This window comes from Sturnira hondurensis, unplaced genomic scaffold, assembly GCF_014824575.4.
Source record: "Sturnira hondurensis isolate 20B ecotype Veracruz unplaced genomic scaffold, ASM1482457v3 Scaffold0006437, whole genome shotgun sequence".
In the NCBI taxonomy this organism is placed as follows: Eukaryota; Metazoa; Chordata; class Mammalia; order Chiroptera; family Phyllostomidae; genus Sturnira; species Sturnira hondurensis.
This window is the reverse complement of record NW_028079068.1, coordinates 9183621-9207651: the sequence shown is the minus strand read 5'-3', so window position 1 is coordinate 9207651 and position 24031 is coordinate 9183621. Positions and strand designations below refer to the sequence as shown.

Sequence of the window (24031 nt, the reverse complement as noted above, 5' to 3'; positions counted from 1 at the left end):
GCTGAATGGTTCCTTGTTGTCGGACTTTCATACAGTTCAATTTCCTGTGTTTTGGTTGCCTTTTTGTTACTAATACTTTGTTGTCTTTAAACTTGGTTGTGCAAGGAGGCACAGTGTTTCCACCTACGCCTCCATCTTGGCCGAAAGTCCCACTTTTTTTTTTAACTCCAGAGGCAGCTCTGTATGAAGTTTACAACCTGGCCTCTCCTATTAGTTGGAATTCCATTCAGCACTGTGGGGCTTCCTATTTAGTCGAAAAACACTATTTAAATACAGTGTTGAGCAATCTCTATGGCACCTTTGGCACAGAGTTTTCTAGCCTGAGGAGCGAGTTCCTGATCCTGTGAATCAGGAGTTGGCCCTTGTCACCCCAAAGGAATGGGAGAGTCATGCAAGGCTGCTTGGGAATCTCACTAGCATTTCTGAGCACCTGAGTCTGCCTCAGACTCCTTATAAATACAGCTTGACTCAGCCATGGTGTAACTGACACCCTGGGACATGAAGTGGATACTGCTCTTTGGGGCCCTTCTTGTGCCCAGTGTCTGTGGCCGAGAAAAGTTTTGTGGGTAAGTTCCTTTTAGACTTCTTATTACTCGGTTAGTTCAGCAATACGGAAGTCAGATAGGTTTGGAAATGAAGGGCTGGTGATACTTCAGGTGGTGTGGCGCTGAGAAAGAAGGCCTGGGCCTATCCCAGCCCTGCTCTGTGTCATCCTGGACAAGTTACTTGCCTCTCAGGCTCAGTGGGACCTGTGAAATCAGGACTAGGTGGCCTCTTGGTCCCCCCTTGCTCCCTAACCTCCTGCCAGTTCTTTTTCTTCCTAGTTCTTATTTGAAAGATCAGTTCCAGGCATCTTCTCTTTCTTACTTAAGCAGACATCTTCTTTCTTACTTAAGCATCTCCTCTTTCCCTTAAGCAGGATGGAAGTCAGAAACAATTTCTGGTCATTCTGGGTAATTCATAACATAGGTTACCCAGAAGGACCGGAAATCGTTTCTGATTTCCATCCTGCTTAAGGGAAAACTTGGATCTTGGGCCTTTTGGTTCCACCTCCCTGTTAGTGGTGAACCAGTGCTGTCTTGTCTGGGCCGCGGAGGTTTGGGAGGATACACCTGTGCACTGTGTACACACATGCTCTGTGGTTTGAGGAGAGAGGGCACCGGGGTAGGAGAGATGAAAGGGTGCCATGGTACCCTGCTGGCAGGCTGAATTCTAATAACTCATTACTGCATAAACGCTTTGCCGTTGGCAGAAAGCTTTCGTGTGCTTTATCTTTGGGATCACACAGCTCTGCCAGGCAGGAGTGTTATTTTCCTTAATTTAAACATGGAAAAAAAAACAACAACTCAGCCTTAGAAAGATTAAGAAACCAGCCCAAGGCCACGCAGCTGGGAAGCAGTGGAGCTGGAAGTCCAAATGCGAAGCCCATCCCCTTTTGCCGTGACACAAGGCCATCTCCAGATGGAATCCTGTATCTCACTGATCCATCTATGTCTACTAGTCTGCGCTGTTGTGCTGTCCGGCCAGAGGGACTTCGGAGCTGTTTGCTACTGAGGTGATCACAGTAGTTTCCCCTTATCTCTGGGGGATGCATTCCAAGACCCCCAGTGGATGCCTGAAACCATGGATAGTACCGAACTGCATACACACTATATGTTTCTTTCTATACATACATACTCACGATAAAGCTTACTTCATATATTAGGCACAGTGAGAGATGGACAATAATAACTAATAATAAAGTAAAACAATGAAAACAATATACTGTAATAAAAGTTATATGCGCATGATCTTTCCCTCTCAAAATATTTCATTGTACTGTACTCACCCTTTGTCTTGGGATGATCTGAAGGCGTGTGATGAGATGGAGTGAGGTGTTCAGCACGGTGTGTAATTGAAAACTTAGGATTGTTTATTTCTGGAACCTTTCAGCTAATATTTTCGGTCCACATTCTCGGGTAACTGAAACCATGGGAAGCCAAATTGTGGATAAGGGGGGATCCATGTACTTCCAGGAAACTGAGTAATTTTTATGGTGATGGTTTTTGTTCACACCTGGCATCTACTGCCAAGGAGCTCAGAGGCATTAGGCATGGCAGGTGGCCAGGGAGGGAGGCAGCCCCGCAGACAGCTCAGCGTACCAGCCGCGCTCGCTGCCGTACAGGCTGCCGCGTGGAGCTGTTAGGCTCCACTGCAGCTATTCGCTCGGCTGAAAAATCTTCATTTCTTAGGATACAGACTTCTCTGATAATGCAACGGGGCACCTGGGTCAAGACAGGTGGGCCGGGCGCTGGAGTCCTTACCATGGGATAGGCACAGAAAGGGCTTCGTGCCTGGGCTAATGGCAGACGGTTCTAACCATCGGTACCATCCTCACCCCTGCTCCCAAATCTGGTCTCATCCCAGAGTGGGGGACCTAGCAAAGGTGGTGGAATCCTTCCTGGGGTCCAGAGACATGTCCCAGAAGGTAAACGTTTATTTTATTTTTATTTGTATGTTTTTTTGAACGTTTAGAGCAAGTGGAAACTGGCCTCTAAGCACTCAGGTGGTTGGGAAGCCAGGACACAGGTTGGCTTGGAGGGGATACAGTGCCAATGAGATGGAGATGATGGCCCCTTCCCCCCACCGAAAACCCTCTCCAGTTCTAGTCCCTGTTCTTTCTACTCCACTCACTCACTTCCCTAGTCTCTCTCACTCTGCGGGTGTCTGCCACGCTGGTCTTCAGTCACTGTAAGGACCGGGTGGTGGCCAGGATGCCTCGAGGTGAGGGGCAGGCAGAGGACAGGAAGTGGCTGCAGAACCGGGCGCAGCATCAGCAGTAGCGGGCGGGCATCAAAGAGTTCAGCGCAGACCTCTCTCAGCACTCGTGGCGGATGCTCTGCCTGGCTGGGGATGCAGCTGAGAAAGGCACAAAGACCGGCCACTTGGGAGAGAAGCGCAGCACCGAGGTGACTCGTCTGGAACGTGGGATCAGGGACCACGCAGAGGCAGGACAGCCTGGGTATCGGAGAGGCCAGAGTTAGGAAGAGCTGTAATAATACCTGTGTGGAGTAGGGGGTGAGCATGACAACCTGCAAATCCCATCATGTACCCCCTCCCAGGCCAACCTTCCATAATCAGAACGAGCGTAAGGTCTTTAAATGGATTTCCAGATGGTGGAGCTAGGCTGTGTTCAGTTCTCCACACTGGGAAGGACATTTCCCCAATAGACAAGGACAACGAGGACGAGGAAAAGGCTGACTTTCACTTGGCACCCACTTACGTTCTCTCGCTTACAGGTTTTAATGGACGTATGTTCGTGTGTATAACGTGGGACAACCCCTTCTCCCCAGTTTCAGTGTCCCTCAGTGTGCCTCTGGGTAGGGAAAACCTCATGTGCGATGGGAGTTGGTCCTAAAGCCTGGGTGGAGGTTGCCAGGCAACTAAGGAAAAGGGCTGGGTGTCCAGGCAGAAGGAACAGCATGTGCGAAGGCACACAAAGGCAAAGCACGTGGTAAATTGGGGATTTTGTTGAGGCTGGAGCCAAGAAGGTGCAGGAATAAGGGGCAGATGGGCAAGGACTCCCCACTGCACCAGCCCTTTGTGATGTAAAATCGTCCAGATCCGTAGAGACTTTTTGTAAGAGTTGACGGTGGGGGGGGGGGGGTGTTTATCGGAGCCAAAGAGACGACGACAATGTGCCAGGGAAGCAAGATCCCAAGTGCTCTGGAAAAGGACAGTTTGGGGGCTTCTTTTATCCCTTTGGAATTAAGGAGGGCCAGTAAGGAAGATTCCACGAAGGTGGGGATGTCAGGGTGGTTAACAAGATTATGTGCTCCCTTGAGGGGTCTGAAAAAAAGGCGTTTGAAAAGTGGACAGGCTTTGCTTAAGGTGCAGATAAACCTTTTGTAGACCTGGGACGTGACTACAGGGTGACCTGCCCAGTCAGGAATTTATAATCAGATTACTCTGTGAGGTTACTTTTGGTCACATTACAGGGCCCCTTTTGGGGCCACGTCTTCCCCACCACCTGTCTGAATACTACAGCTGCATCTCTGTAGCTGGGCAGATTCGAGTGTGATCAAGTGGGCTGTGGGCTGTGGACTCGGTCATCACAGGGCCATGAGATTCCCTGGGACCCCTCACTGGCGGGGACTCCCAGGAGTTGGGGAGTTCTGTTGTGAAGTAACCACTTTGGAAAAAGTAAAGCGAATGCTCTGCGTGAATGTGCAACATGATTTGTGTACTTCCGAGAGCTCCTCATTCTTAGGCTCCTCTTTTTCTCTCTTCCTGTCCTTGCCCCCTCTCCTGCTTCTCTGTGATTGCTCTTGTCACTGCTGTCTTTCACAAACGCCTAATTTTGCCAATATCAGCGCACTGGCGCTTTCTAGAACACCACTCCTAAGACGTTCTTTTTCTGCGGGGTTGGGGGTGGGTTGTGACAGCGCGTGAGTTTGGCAGATGGGCCCTGGTGCTCAGCCAGGAGTAAGGATTTCCCTTCTGCTTTAAACTCTTCCCTTTTTTGTGAGGCTGCCTGCCTGTGTCAGAGAAATGGTGGTTTGACTCCTCATCTTCCCAGGGCTGCAGTCCAACTCCTTGCAAGCCTGCAGGGTTCAGACTGGGACCTGCCCAGCCAGTGGCTTCTCCACAATAGCCCCAGCAGCATTGGGCGTGCAGTTAGCTGCCCACCTCCAGGGACCCTGTGGAGGGCAGGCGAGTTGGGAGAAAGCGAGCCTTTGGCACAGGCACTTTCTCCAGACCTGCCACCTGTGGCGGAAGCAACTCTTCAGGGGTCCTTGCCTCCTTGGGGCTGGACTAGACCTCCCCCCCCCCCCCATNTGGACTTAGACGTCCCCCCCCCCCCCAGAGATCCTGGAGAAGCTTCCAGAACAGGGTTACACCCCGAGAGTGCATCCAGATCGAGCTGGCTTTCTGATGAGGAGATGCTGATCTGCCACGTGAGGCTGCACGTTTAGCTCCCTGTGACAGAACCATTTTCTCTGTCAACAGGTCCTTCAGCCCACAGCCCTCTCCACCAGCTCTTCCTGCATTCATTCATGTCAAAGGGATGACGCATGTGACAGCGTCGAGTGCGGATTTTTTCGGCCTGTCACCTAGCAACGGCTTAATGGCTCCCCTGGCTACTTGAGCCTGCCAGAGCACAAAGACGGCTTTTCAGGCTTGGCCTTCTCCCACCCACACACAGGACTTCGGGGGGCCTCTACCCCTGCCGTGGCCGCGGATGCTAAACAGTGTGTTTGAACAAGTGCAGGACGAACGACAAAGGGGAGCTCGGGACCACCGGCTCCCTCTGGGCCCCGACAGGCACCCCTTGGGAGGACTGAATCCCAAGTTCAGCCTCAGCCCCTTGGCCCTTATCTCCTTCGAATTTTTATAGGGCACCCAGCCTCTCCCCTGTTCACTAAGAGGAAAACAGCGAGCTCTTCAGGGGTGGGAGGTCTGTTGTTCTGCCCAGCCTCTTCCCAGCGCGGACCTGGAGCCAGAGGTTCAGCCGCAGCCCCTGACAGTGAAGAAGTGCCTTCTCTGTGTCTCGAGTTAGCTTTGCGTGTAACTCAGGAACATTCCTTTCTGCAAAATATATATGTTTTTCATTATAAAGTAATCCGACCACATTACAGAAAACAGATACAAGGGGGAGAAGCCAGTCATCCATAACCCGGCGACCCGGACACGAGCACTGTCAGCGTTTGCTGCGTTTCCGTTTCTGTCTTTCTTCCAGTACATCTGCTTTTTCCATACAGGGATCGTGGCATCCGTACAACTCTGTGTCCTGCTCTTTCACTTCATCTTTCCCTTAAAGTTATACCATAAGCACTTTTTTGCATTTGCCACGTACTCTTGTTTTTAATGGCTATACGTTATAACCAAAGACTAGACCATTTCCTCTCATTTGGCGAAGTTATGTCTGGGATAGTAGGTTTGGGGTTTATTGGCCAGCCAAAAGCTCACCATTATCTTTTGCTTTCTTTCTTTCTTTTTTTCTCTCTCTCTCTCTTTCTCCAGGGATCAAGTTTTTAGGATTAATGTCAGAAATGGAGACGAGATCAGCAAGCTAAATGAGCTAGTGAATTCAGACAACTTTAAGGTACCTGGACCTCTTGGGTGTCTTTTAATTTTGGTGGGAGAAGATTTGCACCCTGACATTATTTCTGAAGAGTTTTTGTGTGTAACCTTGTACTGGTCAACACGCCTCCCTCTCGCCGTGAGGGTTGGTGGGGCAGAAGGGCCATATATCATAGCAGGGCCCGGGAGACGGGAGGCCTCAGCAGTGGGAAGATCTTCCCATTTGCCGCTGACTTAGCATTTCCTGGGGTTTGCTAGGCATTGTCTAGGGGACGGGCCTGCGCCCAGCTCCTCAGAGCTCACCCTGACTTTTGGCAGTTTCAGAAGAATGGGCTCATTATACCTGTTACCTGAACTGTCCTTTAACCTGGTTTTCTTGCTGGTATCTTCAGCTCAACCTCTGGAAGTCTGCCTCTACCACGGGCCGCCCTGTGGATGTCCTGGTCCCATCTGTCAGTCTGCAGCCAGTCAAATTCTTCCTCCAGTCCCAAGGCTTAGATTACTCCGTGACAATCGAAGACCTGCAGGTGGGTAGAACAAGGCCCCTCACTTGGCCTGCACAGGACGCAGCAGTCAGAGTGGAACATTTTGAGGTTCTGGTCTTGCGTTTCTCCATTTTACAGATGAAGACGTCGAGGAGTGTGGAAGTGAGGTGCAACGGCCTGTGAGAGGCGTGTTGTGGTAGAAAGGGTGTGTGTAGGGTAGGGAACCAGGCAGATCAAAATCTTGATTTTGTTAATTACTAGCTGTGTGACTTTGGACATGCTTTTAATCTCTTTCTTTCTTTAAAAAAATCTTTTTCTAAAATTTGAGAGAGAGAGAGACATTGATTTGTTATCCCACTTATTTATGCATTCATTGGTTGATTCTTGTATGTGCCCTGACTGGGGATTGAACTTGAAACCTTGGCCCATTGGGATGATGCTCTAACCAACTGAGCTACCTGACCAGGGCAAGCTTTTAACCTCTTGAGCCTCTGTTTCTTCATTGGTAGAATGATAATAGTGATAACTACTTCATGTGATTTATTGAGAAGAGCAATTAAGTGTACGTAAAATGTCTACCAGTGATTGGTGTTTCAGAGATACCCACAAGCATTAAGTCTCTCCATTTCGCTACTTGAAGTCAGGAGGGAAGAACAGAGTGGGGTGGGTGTTGGAGACCAGCCATAAAAAGCAGCCTTTGAGAAAGAGGGGATGTCACCAGCACCCTCAGAAGAGGGAACATCACCACCCTAGCCAGGCACCAGCCTCACGACCTGTATCTGAACAGCAGGACAGTGTCTGGCTCATTTTCCCCCCTTCATCGAGGTGGGTTATGAACTAATTGGTGATCTGGCCCAGGAGTTTCCTGATGGCGTGAGCAGCTGTGAGCTTATTAATCATCCTCACATGTCGTAGACATCTGCCAGGAGCCTTCAAAGTATGGGTGGTTGTAAGAATTTCTTTGTTTCTGAATGGTTTCCCAAGCTGTATATTTCAGAGGCACTGGATACCAGATGCAGGCCGAGGTCTATAGGATTCATAGTATAGAATAACAAAATAGCACATGTACTACTTCCAGGGAGTAAGGAGGTTTTGAATGGGGTAACGTACAATGGGCACCAAGGGGTAAGATTTTATACATATGTGGAAGATGTCTGACCTTTCACACCTTGGCATGTGTGTTGTCTGACATGTGCGCTGAGGGTGCCGTCATCCTGGTTGGACCATGGGCCAAGATGTGGCAGAAACAGCATGGATCTCTATCTCCAATGGACCACCTCACAGTGTTGCCGTGTCTGTTTTAGGACCTTTTAGATGAAGAAAATGAAGAAATGCAACAAAATGAAGAGCAAGAACGGAGTAGTAATAACTTCAACTATGGGGCCTACCATTCCTTGGAAGCTGTAAGTGTTTTGGAGCAAGTTAAGATCAAGGTTATGGGTGTCCTGGGTTTTGTGACTCCATTTCCTTCCTTCCAGGAGGGATTTGTCTTTAGCATGAAATCCCTTCACTGAGGGGCTAAAATGTGCGCACTTGGGTTCCTTTCTAGTTCTTGGGTTGCTTAACTCCCACCAGCACCCAAGAACATAGTGAAGAGACAAACTGAACATTTTCTTCCACGTTTCATTCTTTTCTTAAACAACCCCTTAAAGGAGGCCATGAAATAACTGCAGTCATTTCTGGTGCTTGGAATTTAACCTCCTTGTACCCCACCATAATCCTTGTATTGCATTTCTGCAAGTTAGAATATTTCTTATTCCAGGCAAATAGACAAGTGGTTATTTCAAGGTTAACCAAGTATTTCCACTCATTTATCACGACTACTTATAACATATATTTGTTCCATAATGCATTTTGGTGCTGTATTTAGTTAGAAACCACTTTATATAGATGACTGACTTTCAAGGTAAGCCAACCCTTCAAATGAAAAACTTGGAGCAGAATAATTTAATATGATATTGGAATTTGAGGAACCAAGAGGAACTAATAGAATGAACCGCATCAAGTACGTTACAGTTCTCTTAGGTCCCTCAGTGTCTTCTTCGTTAATCTGGAACTGCAAGTTTAGGAACACACCCCAAATCCAAGTTGGTATTCTCCTTGCTATATCCAGTGCACGTTGTTCTTCACATCCCGAGGTGGTGGTCCTGGCGTGCTTCTTCGTGAGGCATATACTCTGAGTTGTTTTTCTTCTAGTGAGTGAGGGATTACTTCCAAGTCTGACGGACTGCTTGCACTTTTTTCTCATGATCATCAGTAGCTTTGTTTATTTTGTACACTTCCAGCTGCATTGCCCTTCGATCCTTCTTGTGACCAGTGACATACATCTGCAAAACAGCTGGACCAAGTCAGGAGTTCAGACCACGGCCACGGGCAAAAGCAGAGTTTGGGGTCCAAGCAGCGCTCAGGGCCCCAATAGGGATTAAACCCAGGATGTTAGCTTCATTAACACTGGGCACTCCCCGGCTGGCTAACAGGTTGCAAATGTTACCCAAGATCCTGGAAACTCCATTGTCTGTCTTATTTGCCTGCCCAGGCAGCTTCACTTTCTTATCCACTGCTTTTCGGCTCTCGTCCTCTGGCCTTAGGTGCCACTGTCATCTGGTTTACACCTATCTCTTTTTCCCTGAGGGGCCTTTTTGCTGTGGATTGGTGTACCATCCTTTCCCTTTGGCTTGATCATATTCAGTTTTTTTAAAAACACCTTTTAAGAGCTCATATCCTACAACCACTTAGCTCTTAGTTCTCTAGTTGGAATTTTGTGTTTGTTTCTACTAGGGTTTCTAGTTTCAGGGCTTCGTGTGTTGCGGTTGCTGTTATTTCGGTTGGTTTCTCAGGTAAGTTTCCCCCAGATGTTGGCTGTGTGAATCGGACCCCCTCCCTAGACTTAGCTGGGTGCTTTAGCCTTTCCTGGGTGACTCTCTTTCCTCTCAGGGTTCAGGGCAGGCATCTGGCTTTTGCGCCATTTTCTAGGGTCAGTGGATAGAATTCCCAGGCCCCTTTCATGGCTTGTTTGCCACTTCCCAGCTCTCAAGTGCCAGCTCCTCGCCCCAAACGGGGTCCTGTGCCCTCTGTCCCTGTTCCTGGCTTGCTGTGAACCCTCGGCCCCAAGGCAGCTATGCGGCTTCATCCTGGGCCCTCCACTTGGCCGGCTTGTTCCCTCTCCTTCTCTGGCACCTACAATTTCCCCCTTTCAGCTTTTAACTTGGCTGTGCATAATCTTCACTGTATTTTATCTGGCTTGCCTATGTGTTTGGGGAGTGGTTTCTTGCTTCAATTTGCCATATTGATTGCAACTCTAATAAACCCGTTGAGCTTGGTATTATTCTGTGTATGGATTGCACATTTTTCTCCTCTGTAAAGGCCCTCCCTCCAGCTTTAGGTCTAAATATAAATCTGTTTACTTCCTTCTTGTGACCCTCAGAAGGTTTGAGCAACATAGGTGAACTCTAGCCTAGTCATCTGTAGCCACGGCGGGCAGCTCTCCACTTGCTCTCGTAAGGCCCGGAGGAGCCGCCTCCGACGGGAGGCCTGTCCACTGGCATGGGGAGACACCATTGCAGCTTCTACATGTATATTTATTAATGTGACCATGGAACTGTTTTGTTTTATAATGTACTAAATATATTTGTATATGTAAATGCTAATCTTTTTAACTGATGGAGAAAGTGATCAAAAAAGTTTGGAGTGCATTGATTTCGAGTACCTGGGCTAACTGGGGCCATAGAGACAGTCTGGGATGGTTCTGTGGGCCACCCTGCTGGAAGTGAGGATTAATTTAGTGGACTGTAGTTTTGTGGATGGATACAAATGTATTCTTCTCTAGAAAATTTGTAGAAAAGGGGCTCTTTAGGCAGTTCTTCAAGAATAAGCATTCCGAGCTGATTATGTTGTCAACCCCAAGGTTACAGGCTGGAAGATATCATTAAGATCAACAACATCAAACTCACAGATACCTACCCAGAGTTGAACAAATTCTAAAAATCCCTCTGGGTTCACTTTTTCACGCTTCAGATTTACCGGGAGATGGACAGCATTGCCGGAGACTTTCCCGATCTGGCGAGCAGGGTGAAGATCGGACATTCATTTGAAAACAGGCCAATGTATGTACTGAAGGTGAGGCCCCACGCCCTTTGGAGGGCCGGGCTGCACGGCGGCTCCCCGGTCCTTGTGTCTGAGACTCAGCTTCTGTCCTCCCCCAGGGGCAGCTCTTAGACTTCAGGGAGGAAGGTGAGGTTGAGAGACTGCCAGGGTCTGGGTTGGGTCTGACAGACACAGACGGTCCCCTGCTTGCGCATCTCACTCTGGGTCTGGCCAGAAGGGCCGGATCAGGGGATGCCTACGGGATGAGTGTTCCAGAAAGCACTCAGGGCACAGTCCTTTGCTTTCATTCCCGCCTTCTGTAAATAGCATGACAAATTGGGAGAATTCTACAAATTCTATTCTGCTTCTAGGGGTACTTATTTGAAAAGCAATCTAGGAAGCTAATTTTAGGGCTGATGTAATTTTAAGCCCAGCCTGTGATTCTTGGCTGCACAAAGCCTAATTTCCAGATAGTTCTAACAGGTTCAGGTCTATATTGGCAAAGGAGGTAGAAAATTTATGGCAATAACAGAAATCACATACATAATCTGGTGAATGAATGAAAAAGAACTTGGAGATATGAACCATGGAACGACTTACGATGCTGAGAGTTGGTCACGCCCTTAGCTTCCTCTCACTCCTGAAGAACACAGGCTCAGGGAAGTGGTTAAACTACCAGTGGGAGGAGACCTGCCACTGAGCTGCTTGCTCTCAAGTAATCTTTATAAATTTGCCAGTCTGACGGAGACCCTGGCATCATTACCACCAAGCTCTGCCCCAGGTGGGAGGGGGACCCACTAGAAAGCAGAGCCAGAATTCACTTAATGCCATTTACAAAGAGCTATAGTGAACCTCCTCGTCTTCTTTTTAAAGATCAAATTCATTTATTGCAGCCACCAGAACAGGCTGGTTTGTGCACTCTTGTCTCTCTCTGTTGGGATACCATTTGAGGTTTTCCCAGGGACACAATATTATTTCTAATCACACTGGCATTATCATTCACAATAGCAATTGTTTCCCCTTCCTATTCGCTTCCAACCCTGGAGCAGTGGCTGGGCCTGCCAGCCAGCCGGCCAATTAAGCTCCCTAGTCACGGATAAACTGATAAATAGATGGTGACCTCAGGAACATTTGGTCTCTGAATTGTCTTAAATAGATTAAATGAATAGGGGCGCGCTGGAGAGGGGAGAGGGGAGCTGAGAACGGGGGCCGGAGGGTCATTTTCTGGTCTCTTTTTCCTTCCACAGTTCAGCACTGGAAAGGGCAGTAAGCGGCCGGCCATTTGGCTGAACGCAGGCATTCATTCCCGGGAGTGGATCTCACAGGCCACGGCCATGTGGACCGCGAGGAAGGTTATGTCGCCTGGTATTAGGCCAGAACTCTGGGGGCCCCCCATGAGGCAGGGCCCAGGGGATGAGGTGGGAAGACACGGTAGGCTGGAGGCCTTTTCATTTCAGAGAAGCAAAAGGTCAGAGCTCCTTGGTCAAGCCACTGTGGCTAAATAACAGAGTGCATTCATGGCCGCCAGCAAGCTAATGAGCTGCAGGGGTGGCCCCGAAACACCAACCCACAGTCAGCCCTGCAGAAAGGGAGTGGAGCCTTGTCAGCAGCCAAACTCAGCTGAGCTTTGCCTTTAGCCCCTTCCCAGCCCCCCAGGCCCTCAGGGACCTCATGCTATCTCAGTGTGCCCCTGGGAAGCCTGCTCTAAGCCAGCCTGGGAGAGGAAGGGTAGTGCTCATGGAGGACCCATCTTCCTACGCCTAGCATGGGGGCTCAGGTTCCTAATAACTGCTATGATGTGTGGCCCTCCACTCCCCTGTTCCCACCCCTGGAAGGAATGAATAAACCAGAAGGCCCAGGGTCCGCTGCAGCTGAGGTCATCCTGCAGCCCTGTTCCCCCAGGTTCAAGTGCTCTAAGGACTTTGCAGAGAGCTGTGTCTTTGGTGGTGGCGGGAGGCTGCGGAGGGTGCTCTTCCAGCAGCTGGGTGTGTGGGGACCTAACCATCCATCCCTCAAGGGCATAGCTGACAATCTCGTTATCTCTGCTTAGATTGTATCCGATTACGGGAAGGATCCAGGCGTCACCTCCATCTTGGAGAAAATGGATATTTTCTTGTTGCCAGTAGCCAATCCCGATGGATATGTATACACGCACACTCAAGTGAGCAATACCAAATGGGCTGCTTGGAGTTAGAACTTGTTGAATTCCTTGCTTTGCCACTAAATATTTGCATGACCTTGGGGAAAACTTCCACAATGGGTATGTAAACTTCCACAATGGGTATGGGCATGAGCTTCCTTGGGGCGGGGGGGGGGGGGGGGGGGGGGGGGGNAGGGGGGGGCGGGCCAGGGGTCTCGTTCTCCAGTCATTCTCTCAGCTGGGAATTACCAGGGAGTATTTTCTTAAGAGACTCTAGTCTAATAAACTTCCTACATGGATCTTGAATGATTATCAGCGAGCTGCCCATCTTCTTTTCATTCCTTTCCTTCCCACACATATTTTTTCCTGACATTTTAAAGCAAATCCCAGACATCAAGTGATTTCACCCAAGATTTCTCTTGTACACATCTCTAGCTAATGGTAGTTAAAACAAAGAAACAAACACCGTACCACTATCACCTTTGAAAAGGTGATGGACATTCTTTAAGTCCATTTGTTGAAATCGGGATCCAAAGAAGGATCTGTGCCTGCATTGGGCTGTTGTGGCTCTGCAGACATTTTCATTCTATAATAGTGAGTGCCATCCCACACACGTCTTTTAAAAATATTCATTTTGGGGGAGACCAAGTAGACTGTCCTGTGGCACGTCTGGCATTCTGAATTTGGCCGATGGCGCCTCTGTTGCGTGCCGTTTAATGTATTCTCTCCGCCCTATGTACCCCATGTGCTGGTAAATCAGATCTAGAGGCTTGGTTGGATTCACATGACTTTTTTAGGCAAGATCACAATAGTTGCACGCTTCCAAACATATCGGTGATCATTCAGGTGTGTAATGGATATTTGTCCCACTTTTCCCAAAGCCAGAAATTCCTCAGTGGGTTCAGGTGCCACCAGCCTGGTTCTTGCATTATAGAGTTCTCACCGCGGCATTTTGAGGGCGTCCCTGTCTCAGAGCCAGAAGGGCCCTGAGGGGAGAGGACGGGAGCCCCTGTGATCCTCCAGGCAGAACTGTTAAGCAGCTCACCCCACCCACACTGCCCATCCCCATCTTTGGCCCCCAAAAGAAAACCTTTGCCTCTCTTGTGCCCTGACCCACCTCTGGGTGTTTTGCTCCTTCCTTGGTGGATTTTGCAGAACCGACTTTGGAGGAAGACACGGTCCACACATCCTGGCAGCTCCTGCATCGGTGTGGATCCGAATAGAAATTGGAACGCCAGTTTTGCCGGTAGGTCGGAGGGCTGCTTCTCACACCCTCTGCCCCTGGGCCACCTGGGCCACGGGGCTCCAAATGGCCCCACTGCTCCAAATGGCCCCATTGCTGATTCTCTGAGAGACTTGGTGAGTCCCTTATGCCCTCCATGTCTTGTTTAAGAATTTTTTTGTTTTATAGTTTTGAAAGAGAACATCTCAGTAATCCCTATTCTCCTGAGAGAATGCTAATATTGAAAAACCATCATAGTCTTTTAAAAAATATTTTATTTATCTACTTTTAGAGAGAGGGAAAGGGAGGAAGAAAGGGAGAGAAACATCAGTGTCCGAGAGATGCATGGATTGGTTGCCTCTCACATGCCCCCAACTGGGGACCTGGCCCACAACCCAGGCATGTGCCCTGACTGGGAATCGAACCAGCAACCTTTCAAAAAACCGCCATAGTCTTAGACATGTACATCCATGCCTCTTCCTTATACACTGCTCATGCGGCTTGTGGGTGGGAGGGCTCCTGAGGCGACCCAGAGGGAGCAGTTAGCACTGTGCCTGTGACAGGCAAGATCGCATGTGGTACGAATTAAACTCCAGCAGTTTACCCTTAGATGTATAAATGTGAGCCTCACTCTTTGGTGTGATGGAAAGACAAGGAAATGAGGAGACTTGGGTTCTGAGTTCCCTGTATTTAAAAATCATCCTCATAATCGTGCCAACAGGCACTTCCCATGCTTATCTTATTTACGATTCTTCTGACTTAGAGGGAATTTTATTATCTGAAATGAGACCATGGAAGCTCAGAGACAATCTCAAGAGTTTATGGTTAAAAGTGGGAATCTGAGCTCCCCTTGCAATTCCAACTCCGAATGGTTCTCCCTCACTGCTCTACAGATGTTTTGTTCTTTCACTTGCACAGGAAGAGCTTGCAAACCATGGGTGGGGGGTGGAAATAATGTGACCGTGGGAAAGGAGCTGATACAAAGTTAGGTCAGATATTCCACACCTGGGCTGGTTTTGCACACACCAGATACCTTGGGGAACTACACGGTGAAGTAATATCGAAGACAGTATTTCTGAACACCTGTCAAATAATCAAGAGATTTTCGCCACAACAATAGATTATTTTTGGCAGCACACTGCCATTAGGATCTGAACCAAGAGAACGAGTTGACACCAGAATAAATGGAGTCATTTTCATTATTAATTGGTATTCATATTAATTATCTAGACTACTTATTAATTACATCTCATTGTCAGGTGTGATATTAATGATTTATGACAGTTGTTAGTGATACAATATAAGGTCAACTTTACCCTTTTCAAGGATTCCTGCCAGTTTTCTTTCTCAGCTATTGCGGCAACTTGACTTTCCATTCCTGCACCCTCCCCTCAACATCCGCCCCCCCCACCCCCACCCCCCCGCCGTGACCTAGGTTCCCCAGGGGGCACGGAGTGGTGGCCTGCCCATTGCCCCTCCTCTGGATTGTGGGTTCTGCATTTGTTTTCTTGGCCTATGGGTTAATTAACATTTGTGCTTGGGCCCCCCTCCCCACCCCCCCAGGAGGGGGAGCCAGCAACAACCCTTGCTCCGAAGTGTACCACGGACCCCATGCCAATTCTGAAGTGGAGGTGAAGTCGGTGGTAGGTTTCATTCAAGAGCATGGGAATTTCAAAAGCTTCATCGACCTGCACAGCTACTCGCAGCTGCTGATGTATCCGTATGGGTACACAGACAGAAAGGCCGCTGACGCTGATGAGCTGGTGAGTGATGGGCTGGCCCCCAGCCACCCCCAAGCTGGCCCCCAGGCCTACTTTGCCCTCGCCTGCAGCCAAGGTGGTCATTCTGCAGGTTTACACGGAAAGTCCAGGAGCCTGGGCTTATTTCATTAAGAGACCCGTCTTCTTTCCCTGCCTTATCAGGCCTACTGGGAATAGGAAGAAGATGTGCCCTTATTTCTGCATTTGCTGTGACTTCCAAGAACCCTGCCTGATCCCTTCTCACTTGTGTTTCTCACTTGTGATCCTCTTCTGATCCCTGCCTTCCCTTCTCACTTGTGTTTCTGCCCAAAACCCATTGCAGACCCACTGGCTGCCAAGAGCTGGGAGTGGCATTGTGTTGGGAGAGGGGGAGGTGCTCCTCACTCCAGCTGGGGTAGAGTTTGAGTAGTGTGTCAGCCTCCGCCTGGCGGTGCTCTTCGCCACATACAGTGGCTCACCCTAGGATGTGAACAGGCACCGAGAGTGGACTGACCGAGCTGGGCTGGCATCTGCCGAGTGACTGCAAGCCTCCCCCTCTGTGCTGGTCGGCTGCCCAGGGCCACAGCCAGCCCATAAACTTCCCAGCACATACGGGGCTCGTGGTGGGGTGTGGGCTGGATTCTCGCCTCAAGTAGGCGCTCTGCATAGGACAAGACAAGGGCAGCCCTGTCTCTACTCCACTCTGGAATACCCAACTCTAAGGTTTTCTCTTGAACACACTCGGCCTTCCCTCACAGTCATGAACCTGACACTTCCTCTCCTTAGGACAGGTGGAGATGATGTTGCCTGTACTAGATTCCTAATGGGCTGTGATCAGCCTTCCAGGTCTTTGGAGAGCTTGAGTGTGTAAGATACACTTTCAGGACACATGTGTGTCTTCTCTCGCCTCTCTTTATTCCCTTCCCCGAACTGGAAGTAAAGAACTGGGGATGTGGTGGGAGAAGGAGTTCCCCTCACTTTGGAATTAGGCCTCGGCATAGTTGGAGGGGAAAGAAGAGGAGACCAGAAGGGAAAGTCAGGGAAGGGGCCGAGAACCTTCCAAACCACTGCAGTGCAGAAGGGCTGAGGCATGTCAGGACGTGGCACCCCGTCTTTCTCACTCCGCTGACTCCCTGTCCTAGGACAAGGTGGCGAAGCATGCGGCCAAGGCTCTGGCCTCCCTGTCGGGCACTCAGTACCACGTGGGCTCCATCTGCGCCACTGTCTGTAAGTACTCATTCATTATGCAGGAAAGCTTTGAGGGGGACCTTGCCACGGAGCGGGAGGAGAGCTGCAGGTTAGACGTCCTACGCTGCAGTCTGGTTGTTTTCGTTGTTAGTGGATTGTTTTCATTGTTAGTGACAGACTGGAGTTATGTCAAGCCTGTGTGGTAATAGCTGTTGCAGGCAGTCATCCTCATCGTCATCATCACTGCCATCATGCCGTTTATCATGTGCCCGTGATGACTTGTCACACCAGCTCGGTGGAGTCAGTGTTCCTTATCTCCCATTAACGATCCTGACACAGTTTATCAGCAACTCCTCCAGCCCATCATTCCATTGCACTGAAAACCCACCTGTGGATTGGCAGACGCCAGTGGTGGTGGCGGTGGGGTGGCCGAGATTCCCTCACGTGCTATCAGAAATGAACATATGTCAGGCCCTGCAGGCTGGGAGCTGCGTTAGGGAGTCTTCCCAACAATGCTTAGCATCAAGCCCAAACCAAAACCAAACCCACCAAAACTCTGTCAAGACCCCAAATCTGAAGGTCGTCTTGAGGCTCATTATCTAAAACCTCAACCTCATTTTGAGGAAATAACCTTTGTTTTGGTTTCTCTGTGAAATGTTCCATTGGAGCAATTCACACGGTTCCTGTGGAGATCCTTCCAGTCTCTGATCTCTAAATGTAAAGACCAAAGATGATCATTCTCCAGGCCCTTCCTACCAATGAGAAATGTACCTACCAATGTGGGCAGCTGGCGCTGACCCTAGTTAAGCTCATGCCCTTCTTTTCCTCGCTAGTGCCTCCCTGTACTCGGCAACAGTTGGCCCTCCCTGGGACCCCAGCTGACTTGGTGACACTGGGTCCCCCTCCTCTCCCTCACTGCGCCTCGCTCTCCCCCTGACCTGCTTTACCTCCCACTACCTGTTCCCTTCAGTCGTCCTCTTCTGGGAAGACTCTCCATCTCGCCTCCGGGGTCCTGTGATCTCGGCACTTGCCTGTGTTTCAGAAGCCACCATGTGCACGAGGCAGTCAGCATGATGCTAGTGTTTGTGTTGCTAATTGCAGCAATAATCCATTAATTATTCATGGTTTATTATTATTAGTGTTGTTAAATGGGAACTCCTCAGAGAACAAGCACATCAGGAGAGTTTCTCCACCCTCCGCTTAATTAATCAGAACCGAGTCCCAGACCAAAGAGAGCTAAACAGACTTGGTAGGAGCCCTCTGAGGAGCGCCTCTCAAAAGGATCCTGGCTTTCAGGTCAGACACAGTTGAAAACATGACCTTGTCCTCTCCCATCCAACGCGTTCTTCTCCTCCAAATCAAGAAACACTCATCAAATTCCTCCTCCAGAAGAAGAGGAAGGCTCTTTTGAGAGTGCCCAGAAGCCATAATACTACTGTATTTGGCTCCCTACCTCTTTCAAGAGCCTGTCCTCTGTGTTCTTGCGGGGTGTCCAGCCCGTGGGCCACATGCAGCCCGGGATGGCTGTGAATGCAGCCCAACACAAATCGTAAATTTACTTAAAACTGGTTTTTTGCTCATCAGTTTTCGTTAGTGTTTGTGTATTTACTGTGTGGCCCGAGACGACTCTTCCTCTTCCAGTGTGGCCCAGAGATGCCAAAAGGCTGGATACTCCTGCAAGCTTTGTCTGCCCTCCTTGCTTTCCCAAAACATAATCAATTTTTGTATAGTGACACTGCAACCCCGTGGGTTATGGAATAGGCTGCACAAGTAGTTGCTGTTTCTTCTTCCAGTGCTGGGCCTTTTCTTAGCTTTGCCATTTTAGATGAATGTCATTCTAAAATCAATGAAACTCATTCCAATGGATTTCAATTTTCCTGCCTTTTAAGACAGAGCATGTTGCCCTGGCTAGTGTGGCTCAGTGGATTGAGTGCTGGCCTGTGAACCAGCACTCAAAGGGCCACTGGTTCGACTCCCAGTCAGGGCACATGCCTGGGTTGTGGGCCAGGTCCTCGGTGGGGGCCATGTGAGAGGCAACCACACACTAATGTTTCTCTTCCTTTCTTTCTCCCTCCTTTCCCCTCTAAAAATAAATAAGTAAAAAAGAAAATAAAATAAAACAGAGCAGAAAATAAAATAAACCAGAGCATATAGAGGAAACATAAACTCCTTTCTTTAAGACTCAGTGGCCTCCTGAATGTCAGCTGTCATGTCTTGAAGGCTGAATGTGCCCTGTTGGACTGGGTAATTCCTGTGCTAACAAGCTCCGGCCTGTTTTGCTTCTTTAATTCTTGTGTCTGCTTTTTAGAGTTTCCTTGTCTTTTTCCTCTGGTCAAACTATACTGCTTTTAGGCTTTCTGCCTCCAGCAACCTCTCCTTTCCTCTTACTGACTTTGGTCTACTAGAGGCTTGGAAACAAGTTCTTTGGGCTGGTTTGGCTCATTAGACTGTGTATATTACGGATGGTCTGACAGCATTGTCTATGGTCTCAAATGACTGGTAACCCATGAAAGACCGCCAAGCATCACATGTTCATCTGGCGAGTGCTGGCTGAAACGCATTTGGTGCATTCATCAGGGAAACAGCCCTTAAATGAATGAGGTGCGCCCCTATGTGCTAACAGGGAGTGACCTTCAGATGTTAGTTAAAAGATACAGTATGCAGAACAGCGTAAATAGTATGTTCCCTTTGTGGGTTTTTTTTTTTTAAGTAAAAAAAGGGTAGACTTTGAGCAGGGACCCAAATAAACTGAACTCCATGACCTTGATCACTTTGCTCAGTGGAGGTCTTCTTGCCTCCTTCCTGAACTTTAAATGTGTCCTGAAATACTTAAGCCAATACTTAAGCCTGCTGTTTTTGTAACCTCTAGAAACCTCTGGTACCTCGGCCTGCTTCTAATTCAGCCTTTTCTCAGAATAGAGAGCGGCCATGGGAACCACACAAGGATCTTAGCGTAGGAGAGTGTGTTCCCTGGTCCAGGGAGCAGGTCATCTCTGTGGAACCTGCATCTCTAGAAAAATCACAGACGGTATGAGAACCAGCCCTCAGAACAATGGAGAAACAAAAGGACCTGTATACGTGTTTAACTGACATGTAATACACCAAATGGACTAGAAGGAGGCTGAAGGAAGCAGGGGCTTCATCATCAGACGGACTTGGGTTTGAATTTCACCCTCGATACTTTCCATCTACACTTCCTTAGGTAAATTACTCATCCTCAGCCTGAATTTCCTCAACTGGAAAACGGGGACAACAGTACCTACCCTCAGTGGGTTTTTCAAGGTTAAATGGGGTCATAAATGTAAACTTCCCAGGATCATGAGTGGCTCATGGGAGGTGTAAAATAAATGATAGCTGCTATCGACATCATCATTTTATTAATCAATATCATCTACACTCTGCACCCTGACCCAATTCCTGCTCGAGCGTAGTTTGAGGAGAGGCAGAAACAGAGGCTGTTGCCTTTCCCCAGCGCTTTGGCAAAGGGGAGGTCCGGGGGCCGTGCTGCTTTCTTTCCATGTGCGCCACCTTTTGCCTTGTGAAAGTTACCCTAACTCCTTGCAGCTTAAAACAATAGGCAGTTATTTTCTTAACCCCTGGCTTCGCTGGGTGGCTCTGGCTCAGGGTCTCTCGAGGTTGGCTACAGCCACCTCAAGGCTGCATGGGGCCGGAGGGTCTGCGTCCACTGTGGCTCCCACAGGTGCCTGGTGAGTGAGTGCTGATTATTGGTGGGGGGTCTCTCTTCTTCACCACATGAAGCTCCTCTTAAGGCTGTGGGAGTGCCTTACAACAGGACAGCTGGCTGTCCCCAGAGCAAGTGATCTGAGAGAGGGCAAGGTGGAAGCCACAGCGTCCTTTGTGGCCCGGCCTTGAAGGTGACACACCTGCATTTCCGCACTCTCTTGTTAGTTTCGCGGCCAGGTAAGCCCCAGTCAGAGTAAAGGGGCACTGCGCAAGGACGTGAATGCCAAGGGACAAGGCTCATGGGGCTATGTCTCATATTCTTGGAGGCTGTCCACCGTATTCTGTTTCTGTAAGGAATGGTTTCGAGGGACCTGCAGGGGTCTTCAGAGTGACTTAGTGGCCAGGTGGGCATGAAGATTTGAAATCTCTCCATGTGACACTAGTGGAGACCCTTGTGGTGCAGGACCGTCTGAGACACACGGGTGAGGCCAGTGACCTGCGTCACCAGCTTAATGATTTGCAGAAAGAACTCTGGACCCCTCCCAGCCCCTTCTCCCCTAACCTGGAGAGGAACTGGGCTTGAAAGGCGTCTTCTCTTCCGGTTTGCAGATAAGGCCAGCGGCAGCAGCACCGACTGGGCGTACGAAAATGGCATCAAGTATGCGTTCACTTTTGAGTTAAGAGATACTGGGCACTATGGCTTCCTCCTGCCAGCCAACCAGATCATTCCCACCGCAAAGGAGACCTGGCTGGGGCTGAAGACCATCATGGAGTATGTGCGGGACCACCTCTACTAGAGGAGGAGCCTGCTCCATCTACGCTTCTTGACCCCTATGTATGTGTATACGCGGGAGCCACTGTTAAAGGGAGCTTGCTCCTTCACCTGTGAGTCGCAGCACTGTGGCTTTGCAGAAGGCACAGGCCAGCCCCTCTCCAGCCCCGCTCCCTGAGCTTCCTCGACGTCATGGTGCACCCGAGGGAAGGGCTCCTGTCACCCACCCTGCTCTTGTCCTGCTGATGTGGAGAGCCCTTTCGTTGCTTGCCCCTCCGCACACGCCACAGGTTAGGCAGGGCACATGTAGGACCGCCCCGTCCTGGTGGCTGGCTCTGCCTCGTTTTCAGAACAACAGGGTGTCTGCGGTGGTGCTCGAGCCTCACCCAATCTTGCCACGCTTGGTGACCCTGCTCTGTGGGGTGTGTGGGGGGGGGCGGGGCTGGCAGGTGCCGTGGGAAACAAAGCCAGTGGCCTCAAAGTTGATGCAGAAGGAACTTCCTTTCATTTATCTCACTCCTTCTTAAACATGTTTTTCTTTGAAAAGCAATTCCTGCAGGGTCATCAGTAGAGGTCATCCCTGCCCCGCCCCTATTTCGTTTTTGTGTATGTTTGGTCTGAATACCAAGTAGAGGATCACTTGTCATCGATGGGCCCCAAATTCCAAGGTACCGCAGTTCTAATCACATCCTTCCTTTTATTACTCAGTGTCACTGGGATCCCAGGAGAAAATCTGTGTCACGCTATAGGTGCTCCTCACCCAGAAACCCTCCACAAAGTGGTGACCTCATAGCGGGATGGCTAAATTATCTCCACCTGTTCCATGGGCTCACCTCCACTCTGCCTTTGAACTTCAAAGATCTCGTCTTCACCCTACAAGTCCTAAATCACTCCCCTGGCCTGGGTAGTCTCACTGCCTGGGCACATTCCGGTCTGTACCTGGCGTTTGCTTCTCTCCCTCTCTCTTTTTGGTCTTTAAAGTCATCATCTTCTATTTGCGCCCTGGACCCTGAGTACTAAGGTGAAGCAAGGCTTCATCAGCCAGGCTCCGGTTCCATTTGGCCTCAGCAGGTACCGTGTACCCCTCATCCCCTCTTTTTTTTTTGCTTTTATCAAACGTGTCTGTAAATCTTACCCTTCTGCCTAGGATTTGAGCAGCATCTGGTGTGTGCTCAAAAGCCAATAAATATTCAGTGTTGGTCTTATGATTGTCTCCTGTTCTTTGCCTTCACCTGGATAGAACCAAGCCATGGTTTTGAATAGGCAGCTCTTTATAACGTCAGAAGCTAATTTTAATCCCCGTTCGTATTGTGTGACATGCAAGAAGACCTTCGCCAGCAGGCCGAGGGGCCTCCGGGGCAGTGTTACCTTGGTGACTGTGTTCTGGTCTGGGGTCTGGCTCTTAGTTTTTCAGCTCAGAAGCGTGATATTCTCACCGTCCACATTGATTAGACTCGGGGATGCTGACTCACGCCTACAGAGCTCCGAGGAGGCAGCTGATAAAGCCAGAATACGAATTTATTAATTTACATTATTGCATGTAACTATTTAGTGAATTGGATCCTCACGTCAGCCTGAACAGTACATTCTTTCCCTGTAGGCAAGATACATGGAAAGCCAAATTATAATCAGAAGGTTGTTTAGTGAGTGGGGCACCAGAGCAAGGAAAGTTAATTACAGTCTATGATTAGAATTTTTAATGGTATCCAGCTCTAATACATGAAATACTCAATTCTATAACCAGAACACACCTGTCAGCCAGCCAGCTGGTTGCTTGTGCTGGTCAGAGCTGCCCGGAACCAGACGGTGCTTCTGCAGGCAAGGCGGCGCTCGCCTCTGGCACTCACCTGTAACCTGGCTCCACTGTGTCCCCCGCCCCAAGACTGAGATTGTCCTTTGGGTTCCTTATGGGAAATATTCCTTAAACAAGAACGTCAAAAGTCAAGATAGAATACCTGTGAGTGTAATGAAACAAATAACTTCCATTTATTAAAAGCCACCACCACTCTGGTTGGTGTGGCTCAGTGGGTTGGAGTGTCATCCCATGCACTGGGAGGTTGCGGGTTCGATTCCCCATCAGGGCACATGTCTAGGTTTCAGGTTGGGTCCTTGGTCAGGGGAAGAATGGGAGACAACCAATCAATGTTTCTCTCTCCTATTGATATTTCTCTTTCTCTCTCCCTTCTTCACTCTCTAAAATCAGTACACATAACCTTGGGTGAGGATTCAAAATAAAAGAATGTTTATAGAGATGATTTTTCACACAAAATGGTGTTACTCTTCCACATTCCTTTATCGCGTGTCTAGCATGTGCCAGGGAAAGTCTCAGATGCTAGCAATGCAGTGGCCAAAGAGAAGATAAAATCTCTTCTTGCACAGCATTTCATTGTATTTGGAGAGACAGGAAATACTCAAGGAAACAATGAAATAAAAAAATTGAATTCGGGTGATGAGAACTGCTCCGAATCAAAGAAAATGGGTACCTGTGACGGCAGTGGTGAGACCTCCGGGTCGGGAGAGTTACAAAAGATGGTATTTGGGCTTGTATTCTAAAACCGTTCTGAACTCTCTTCTCTGTATTCTGTTTCTGCTTGCCCACGGCACACGGAAAAGGTGGGCTAGATGTTATCACCCACGCTTGACGGGTGGAAAATT

The 24031-nt window shown here is 49.1% G+C and overlaps 1 protein-coding gene across 2 annotated transcripts; it reads left to right on the top strand.

Annotated features, from left to right (window-relative positions):
• Positions 1–400: 400 nt before the first annotated feature.
• CPA4 (carboxypeptidase A4) lies at positions 401–22592 on the top strand. Of its 2 annotated transcripts, XM_037049194.1 has the most exons (12): positions 401–566; positions 6004–6085; positions 6456–6590; positions 7853–7951; positions 10563–10664; positions 11879–11983; positions 12682–12792; positions 13927–14017; positions 15557–15756; positions 16875–16959; positions 21214–21439; positions 22085–22591. In XM_037049194.1, the coding sequence occupies exons 1-11, from the start codon at positions 499–501 to the stop codon at positions 21399–21401; spliced, it is 1266 nt and encodes a 421-aa protein (XP_036905089.1). In that variant the 5' UTR covers positions 401–498; the 3' UTR covers positions 21402–21439; positions 22085–22591. The 2 variants fall into 2 exon arrangements, with proteins under 2 accessions (XP_036905089.1, XP_036905087.1); XM_037049192.1 differs by having other exon boundaries at positions 21214–22592.
• The last annotated feature ends 1439 nt before the right edge of the window (positions 22593–24031 follow it).

Coding starts and splice junctions, on each gene's coding strand:
- CPA4 (XM_037049192.1), top strand. CDS start 499: ATGAAGTGGATACTGCTCTTTGGGGCCCTTCTTGTGCCCAGTGTCTGT. Junction 567..6,003: donor GGCCGAGAAAAGTTTTGTGG/GTAAGTTCCTTT, acceptor CTCTTTCTCCAG/GGATCAAGTTTTTAGGATTA. Junction 10,665..11,878: donor GGCCAATGTATGTACTGAAG/GTGAGGCCCCAC, acceptor TTCCTTCCACAG/TTCAGCACTGGAAAGGGCAG.